This window comes from Cephus cinctus, unplaced genomic scaffold (genome assembly GCF_000341935.2).
Source record: "Cephus cinctus unplaced genomic scaffold, Ccin1 Ccin1_scaffold0337, whole genome shotgun sequence".
NCBI lineage: Eukaryota > Metazoa > Arthropoda > Insecta > Hymenoptera > Cephidae > Cephus > Cephus cinctus.
In genome coordinates this window covers 4,901-14,049 of record NW_014333031.1, presented here as the reverse complement: position 1 = coordinate 14,049, position 9,149 = coordinate 4,901, and the positions used below count along the sequence as shown (strand labels likewise).

The following is a 9,149-nucleotide window of genomic DNA, read 5'->3' as shown; positions in this document are numbered from 1 at the left end:
GGACGCATTATCGAGAAATCCAGTTGAAACAGAACAAGCTCAACTTCTACCCTTAGGGGCAGAAGATGTCATCGAAGAGTACAAATCCGATTCAAGTTCATCAATACAATTATCTCACAGAGACATTTCAATTCCTATTCATTACGGGGAATCTGATAATTCGACAACGCGCTAGGGAAAATTTACAAAACGCTAAACAAAGATCCAAAGGATATTACGATAGAAAAATAAATCTAAGGAAATTCACTCCTGGACAATTCGTGTTTTTATTAAGAGGAACCGTTATAAGGAAATACGATAATCAATATGTAGGGCCATATGAGATTATCGAAGTATATGAAAATGGAAATGTCAAACTTAAGATATCTCAAAAGAAAACCAAAATCGTCCATTCAAATCTAATCAAGGAAGCGCACTAGATAAATAAATCTTTCCCAAATTGTCACAAAATAACTTTGAAATTTTATTTAATAGGAAACAATGGGATATTTTGAAACTCAAGAAATTTCCCACTGGGATTTAATTGAACAAGAAGAAGTGTGGGAACAATTAGCCCACGAAATGTTCGACTTAAGAGAACAGTTACAGGAAATATTGAGATTAGAAAGACAGCTACGGAGAAGAGTATATCGAGCGCGCATGAGGAAGGAGTTAGACGATCTATGGTTGGAAGATAATGACGATTCACCATACGACATATTTGACTTAAGGTCATTATTTTACTTATCAATATTAAATAACTACAGGAGATTGATGTCGGGAATAGGGATTTTAGAATAAAAGAAGAAAAACAAATATTTTAAAATAAATGATTATATTTTAACAAAATGTGAAATAGAAAATATATAAAGGATAATTGTTAAACTAAAATACTTATACTATATCTATAGACCATACATCTTATATTCTACTATCTATTGCAATATGCTGAAATGACAATTTTAAATTTTTAGAAGTTTAGAATTTTGAACATGACAAGTATAAAATAAACCGAAATAAAAATCCAAAAACACAAAAACATCACTATCAAAAAACTATCCACATTTTCACTTTCACCGAGGAGGGTTCTGAGGCCTTCGCAATGGGGCAGGAGGATCTCGCGGACGGAACAGTCGCCTTCCGTCCTGAATCTCTGCTACCGGAACGGCGGGCCTTACCCGAATCCCGGTAGTGACGAACCAGAAGTAGTCCCCTATCCCCGGATAGAAAAAATAACCAGGACCTCTTACTTCGCCAATGTTAATATGGCTGAGAATCCTGGACATCTGTGGGGCAGGGAGCTGAAGCCACTCGTCTGGCAAGTCAACAACCTCTTCGTGACCGTTTAGATGGTTAAGAAGGGTGTCAAAGAATTCCTGAAAATAAACAAAATTAGTAAAAACTACCGAGACAGGGTCCTACTCCACAACGAAGCCGTACGGCGCGGGCGTTCAGCTAAATTGACCCCGAAGTGGATAGGCCCGTACGAAGTAATCGCGAGAAATTGGGCGGTTACTTACACTATAAAGATGGGTCGGAAGACCATCCTGGTTCACGCAAACCGCCTAAAAAACTTCGCTGAACACTAAGAAGGAAGCGGGATGGCCACAGCCGGAGAACGAAAGGAAATACTCCAGGAATACGTCATTCAAGAATAAGGGGCACACACTATTTATTTCGAAGTCGCTCTACATTTGTCGCCCGCACATCGCGCACTCCTCGCCGAACAATCGCTGAAGACCCAAGAAATCGGGTGGGTCCTCGTCTCCCTTGAAGACACCGAGGCCCCACATGGCCTCCACCGTCCGCCAGCACATGAGTCTTCGGCGGCGGATCTCCCTCAGGACTCGAACCCCGAACCTCTCGACCGGGCTACGCTCCAGGAAAATCGAAAGGATTAGATTAAGGGAATTGCACCCAAAATAATCATGGAAGCTGTGCTCCACTAGGCTAATGACCAGAATCGAGTCTTCACTCGAGGCCACGAGAGGCGAACGCCGGGTAGAAATTGCGCGATTTTCTTTAAGGGGGGTGGGATGTTATCCTGAGGAGTAAAATGCACGTCGTGAGAAAAAATACAGCGAACCACTTCGCACACACGAAGCAAAGGGAAAGTAACCAATACTAACCACCTCCTGCAGAACGGCAGGCCCCATGTCTTTTCCTTCGCAAATTATTACACGATACATCGTGTTTCAAAGTCAGGAACGGAATTAGCTCCCTAGAGCTAGCCGCGACCGAAACCAGGGAAGAAGGGGAATTAAAGAAAGAGGGAAATCGCACTAAATAGGCAATTCCACGATTCGGCCAGTTTGAAGTAACACGCTATCCCTCTTGCAGAACTGTCCTGCTAACGGCAAGGGACCGAACGGTGCCTATATTTTTCCAAGTCGACGTACGTCGACATACTGTACAACACTTGATTGTTTCAATAAACCTTCTCTGTTTTGTTGTATTCACGCGAGTTTCAACTCCTTAACCGGCAACGATCCCAAAAATACCTTGGCCCTTACCTCTCGAACGAACTCCTTCGTCACCGAGACGTTACGGCACAACAATAGAAAATATATGAAGTTATAATGTTTAATGGATACTTGTACATACAAGCCTACGAAGATTTTGCGAGATCAGTTATTAATACGTTTTTTTTTTCTTCACGAGTATATCTTTGGTTTTCCAGTCGGAACCATTCCTTGCATATACACTCGAAATCGCTTTCTCGAAATTCAAATTTGTCTGCTGTCTCGTTCTCTGAAAAAAAACCTGATTAGGGCATGACTTCAGAATTAATGGTTAATAAACTGAAGCTATTTATGAAATACCTTTGATTATCTTAATCATTTTCAAATTATAAATGCAATATTTGTCCTTTCGTCCAATTCACCATTTATATTCAGATCTAGACTTAGATGTAGAGATCTCAGATCTGCTTCTCTGAAGCTGTACAACGGATGGTACATCCTACGGCACTCTTAAGAAATAAAAACTCCCCGTTTCTGCAAATTATGTAGAGAATAAATAAAATGCTTTTTAATTGTAATGTTACAGTTTTGTCATTATTATTATTATTATTATTAGTTTACCTGAGTCATGTCCTCGGTGTAATAATGGGTAATCATTCAATGTTGTACCTGAGAACTTTTTATGATTTTTTCGTGGAGTGCCGATTAGCAAAGCTGAAAAATTCCCAAATTTTCAATAAATATATTGTAATGCGACAAAACGACCAACCTCTCAGTACTCCTGTACTGAGAGGGCACTCGTTACAAATAGACGACAAGGACGCGCGGCTGGTGTCAACACTAGCCAATAGATGAAAAATGTCTCCCGAAAGTAAATCCGCGAAAAGTAATAGAAAAATAATCCGATAGAGGATTAGCGCTTCTCGCTAATAAATATCGGATTACAATTAGTTAAATAACACATTTCAGATCAATTTAAGTATTCGAACAGACTAAGTCTAAATTCACCGAGAAGTGCCGCGTAAGAACAGTAAAGTCAGCGTAGATTAAATCCGAAAGGATCACGCGTCGTAAAATCGTTAAATTAGTAAGCTCCATTTATATCCTCCGGGATAGAGCATATTAGTGTCATAAAAAACCATAGTAAATAATCTTGTCGACGGCTACGGCACATTAGCATCCGCTATTCAGCCCAGACCGACACGTAGAGAAAATGTGTCAAGTTCTGAGGAGACCACCGCGATCTACCTCAGAAACTTCAATTATCGCCATTTTGTTTAATCTATTATCCGCGCCGTTAGTAGTTGAATCGCACACAATGCCATACCCAATAAATAGGCACAGCGCCACTAGGGCTACAGGACCAACACAGGCATACCGTCTGTACCCCACAGACAGGTCAGAGTGATACAGGAATAGAAAAACAAGTATAGGACGACTCCTAGACAATCCTTTCCCTACAATACCGACGTTTGATTAAGACTGGGTAATTCACATTGATTATAAAACTGTTGTACCGATTATCGATTATTCAATAAAATTTTGTTATTTTATTTTACTCTATCAACCTGTATCGACTAAATTCTTAAAGACGCCAGCCCCGAGCACTTATCTACATCTCATTTCGTACACTCATAAGGAGCGTACGAAATTGCACTATCGACAAACGTTACAATAGATAAAGTCTTATTATCATAATGATATTTATTATGATTGTTATTGTTATTACTTATAGGAAGATCATTTACCTGATATATTATTTTTGTTCTGACATGCAGTATCTTGATAAATTTTTTTATATTTTAAAAGTTTGTGAAGTCATCTTTTAATAAAGCTGGAGGTACCTACTCCTTAGACGACTACGGTCAGGAACTAAGGGAATGGCTACGAGCCGCATGGACGGTAGCCGGGGCTAACGTACGTTACGCCAAGGAAAGGTCTAAACTGACCTACGACGCGAAAGCGAAGCCCGAAGAATATCGGATCGGAGATAGGGTCCTACTCCACAACGAAGCCGTACGGCGCGGGCGTTCAGCGAAATTGACCCCGAAGTGGATAGGCCCTTATGAGGTAATCGCGAGAAATTTGGCGGTTAATTATACCATAAAAATGGGACGTGAGACCATGCTGATTCACGCAAACTGTCTAAAGAGCTTCGCCGAGTACTAGGAAGGAAGCGAGGTAGGGACGCAACTGGAGAACGAACGGAAATAATTCGAGAACACGACACTTGAGGATAAGCACACACTATTTATTCACCCAGCTCTCTCTACATTTCTCGCCCGCACGTCGGGCACTCCTCTAGAAAGAGCCTCAGTAGGCCCAGGAAGTCGGGACGATCCTCGTCTCCGGCGAAGACACCGAGGCCCCACAGGGCCTCCACCGTCCGGCGACACAGGAACCGTCGGCGCCGGATTTCCCGGAGCACTCGTACTCCGAATCTCTCCACCGCAGACCGATGATCCTCCCTCGCCGGGATTATTAGCTGGTTCTAAGAAACAAAATACAATCAGTCAAAAGAGGATGCAGTGAACCACTTAGCTCACGAGAGGAAAAGGACGGTTGCTGATACTAACCAACTCATGCAGAATGGCTAGCCCCACGGTGACTTCCTCACCATATACAACTCCATAAATGCGATTCATCGCTCACGGATAAGTTATAAAAACGGAATGAGCACTCAGGAGCTCGTCACGACCGAAAACCAGAAAAAGGGGGGAATTAAAGAAAGAAAGAATTTCCACTGGATAGGCAATTCCACGGTCTGGTCAGTTTCGGGTAACGTTCTCTTCCTCTTGTAGGACTGTCTTGCTGACGGCGAGCTGCGTAAACTCCAGAGAAGCGGAAAAGGGGTTTACAGTGACCAGTTATGGCAGCAATCCAGGGATATTCTACGAATAAATAGGAACCCTCTCAGAAGCTAAGGCCACGTGTAGGCTAGCCATAAAGATAGATCTCGCTGCCGTTATGAAACGAGAAGCCGACGTCAGCTCTAATTTGCAGCAGCTTTTAGAGATATGCGGCAGGCAAGGAGGAAGTGACCTTCTCTGTCCAGCCGTCGTAGATTCCGTGACAAGGATGGTGAAAAAAATAGAAGCCGGAATGGAAACGGTACATGATCTCGTGAAACCAGATGCAGCGCGTACGCGCAGGGGATTGATCGACGAGCTAGGCTCAATCATAAAGTCCATTACCGGAAATATGGACGCCGCGGACGCGGAAAGGATCAACCAAGAAATCGCCGCCATACGCTCGAACCAGCGAACGCTGAAAGAGAGTATGAAGGACCAACTACAAGTGACCGAGTCCACTCTGCACCTCTTCAATGACACCTTCACCAATGTCCAGACCAACGAACTGGCTCTGCAAGAACTCGTGGCCCAAGTAAACCTTACGTTGACGGTAGACATGAGTATCTTGATGAAGGAACAATGGCTAGACGTGGGCCTCACAGCTCTAAGCGTGATAGTCGAGGCCCTGTTAAACGACGTAAAGGAACTAGTGTGGCTACTCGTCGAAATTGCGAGCGGCAAGGTGAGTGCGGCGATGCTACCACCGAGAAAACTCGTAGAGTACCTCACAGATGCACTACCTCACTTACCAACGGGAACCGGATTCCCGGTGCTAATTGAACGCAACGAAGCATCTACCCTAATGAGACTAGCTGATACGAAGGCCTTCAGTCAAGGGAACGCCATCGTCGTCATACTTGACTTTCCGTTAATAAGCCAGAAGAGGTACTGCGTAAGCAAGGTATACCCGATACCCGTGAGGTCAGAGAATAAGGGTTAGATTAGGGGAATTGTACCCAAAATAATCATGGAAGCTGTGCTTCACTAGGATAATGATCAGAATCGAGTCTTCACTCGAGGCCACCAGAGGCCAACGCCGGGTAGAAATTGCGCGATTTTCTTTAAGGGGGGAGGGATGTTGTGCTGGGAGTCTCCTGACCCCATTGAGAAACGCCAGGCCAAGTAGTTCACGCGTGTAGCAATGCGCTAAGTCAGAACTAAAGGCGGCTTGGCAACCAAGATGTGGAAATCTAAAAATCGCACAATAATCACTTTTCGGAAGTCCAGCTTATGGCTGCACATCCGAAAATCGACAGTCTACATTTAAAACCCAAACGGATAAGGTGGTCTCGTGGAGTAGACTCGGTACAGGAAATAGGAGGACCAAACGTTACCTATATTTTTCCAAGTCGGCGTACGTCGAAATACTGTACAACATACTTGATTATTTCAATAAACCTTCTCAGTTTTGTTATATTCACGCGAGTTCCAACTCCTTAACCGGCAACGATCCCAAAAATACCTTGGCCCTTACCTCTCGAACTCCTTCGTCACCGAGACGTTACGGCACAACAAGTGGCAGTGGAACTAGTCGTCGAGCTGCGTTTCCATTATATGAATCCATGTTGTTTTTGGAGAAACACATAAAAAGAAGACTGTATGTTGATACAACTGTCCACCTACTACTTAACACTGTCCCATTTGATCTGACCTAAATTGCTCATTTTTTGTAGATCATATACCAACGTGTCGAATTTTAAGCATCCCAAGAATGCACATACTGTTATGGAAAAAGATGTAAACATTGAATCTCTGGAGTCCTTTGCATCCTGTTCAAATGCTGATACCCCTTCGATGCAAATTAATGATGACACTAATTTACCTTCCTGTACGTTACACGATTCAAGTTCTACTACTCCTGAGCAGGTTTCCTCACATATATTAGGTTCGACCACCTTTCAATCGCCTTCGCCTACACATTGCTTTAATGCCATTGAATCTGAAGATTCATCAGACACATATGACTCATTAAGATCACGATCGACTTCTCTTACAAGTGGAACACAGTCAAGTCGCAGCATACTGAAGAATTGCAATAAAAGGATAGATATGACCCAGATGCAAGAATCTTTCGTATGTAAAAGTTTCTTTTTAAACAGGATGAGACAAAACCATGCGAATCTAATTTCGTAGTCCAGACTTAATTTCCAGGAACGTCTTCACTATTATAACCTCTGCGCACATACATGTACTGCCACTCAACTTCTCCTACAGGACTCAAAAAGTAGTCTTTCAGCAAATCCCTTTGGTCATATGCTTCTGTTCTTGCTCGATGCGCGACTGATGGTCGATATTTTTCAATGCATCTAAAGACATCCTTTCGCCATTCTCCGGGAATAACCTCACCGCTCTCTGATTCATAGTCTACGAAATTAGTTGGGCAGTATATCCTGTGTCGTGGTGGCAATACATCGTCAATAGTTTTGAGATAATTATGGAGACATATACAGGCCATAACTATTTTGTCCACACTATCAGGATACATGGCGATAGGCTTAGTGAAAATTCTCCATCGTGATGCAAGAATCCCGATCGCATTTTCGGTCGTCCTCCTGGCTCGCGAGAGTCGATAGTTGAAGATTGCTTTATCTTCGAGCAAATTGCGATCAGAATATGGTCTCATCATATTTTTTGTCAATTGGAAAGTTTCATCTCCAACGAAGAAATATGGTGTCTTCAAATCCATACCAGGCAATTTTGCTACACCTTGAGTTAACTTCAGTTGGCCACCAATCAAAGCTTGTCCAAATTTCGACCGAGAAAAGACACCAGCATCATTATTGCTTCCATAAGCTCGAACGTCTACCAATGTAAATTTGTAATTATGATCACAGGCTGCCATCAAAACAATACTGCAAGTCTTCTTATAATTATAATACAAGCTTCCAGAGTTTGGCGGTGCTTGAATTTGAACATGTTTGCCATCTACAGGTCCCACACAATTTGGGAAGTTCCAATCATCCTAAAAACCGTAACATATATTTTTCCAGTCTTCTTCCGTTGGAACTCGGAGATATATAGGTGACAGTATGTTTATCAAAACATTACAGGTTTCTTTGACCACCTTATACACCGTTGATTCTCGAACGCGGTAGGATAAGGCAATTGATAGTGGTAGATCTCCAGTTGCAAGATATCTGAATAATAGAGATACAGAATAGTTACATATATGTATAATAATATCGTTTAATTATTGACCTCACTCAGCATACCTGAAGGTTATAGCAAGACGATTCTCTGGATTCAAGGCTCTTCAACTTCTTTTGGTCAAGTATGGTTTCACCATCTCCAACAACGTATTGAAAACGGGCAATGTCATTCTTGTATACCGAAAAAAAATCATTGGATCTTCCTTCATTTCTTGAAGTAAATGTAAATAATCTCCTTGTTCAGAACGTATGGTGTTGATTGGTCGCACCCACCATTGTCGATTTACCCATCTTTTCGAACATTCCTGCTGCATCAAAATTAGACCTGCCCCCAAAATCAATAGCCCCAGGATAAATTCATCCACATCATCCATAATCTTTTAAAAATTCTGCAACTGCTCCTGTGAAAAATATTGTTCCATTAATGTTTGTGCATATATTTTCAGCCATTCTGATCAAGTAACAGTAATTTATTTCAAGCATTTTTATTTAAATAACTAATCAATTGTTTAATAGAGCTCTAATTCAAGATTGTTCTTCAGTTGAATAATTAATAACGAAAAAACGTAAATATATCCAAAATAGGCATTATAAAACAAAAGCGATACGTGCAATTTTAAGGTTAGGAACCAAGTAATGAAATGATTTTCCTGTAAAACTATAATTTAATCTGCATATCATGCATCGCAATATAGTTACAATTTATA

At 41.7% G+C, this 9,149-nt stretch overlaps 1 protein-coding gene and 1 long non-coding RNA gene across 2 annotated transcripts; both read right to left on the bottom strand.

Annotated features, from left to right (window-relative positions):
- Positions 1–2,513: 2,513 nt before the first annotated feature.
- Positions 2,514–3,827, bottom strand: LOC112494244. The gene is made up of 3 exons (XR_003059490.1): positions 3,063–3,827; positions 2,802–2,975; positions 2,514–2,730 (listed from the first exon to the last, which is right to left on the bottom strand). It is a non-coding gene; the product is annotated as an uncharacterized LOC112494244 (long non-coding RNA).
- A 1,552-nt stretch (positions 3,828–5,379) lies between these two features.
- LOC107267054 lies at positions 5,380–8,834 on the bottom strand. The gene is given in 2 exon segments (XM_025084280.1): positions 5,380–8,430; positions 8,506–8,834. Coding segments are annotated over 2 exon segments (1,308 nt in total). The 5' UTR covers positions 8,817–8,834; the 3' UTR covers positions 5,380–7,433.
- Between the last annotated feature and the right edge of the window lie 315 nt (positions 8,835–9,149).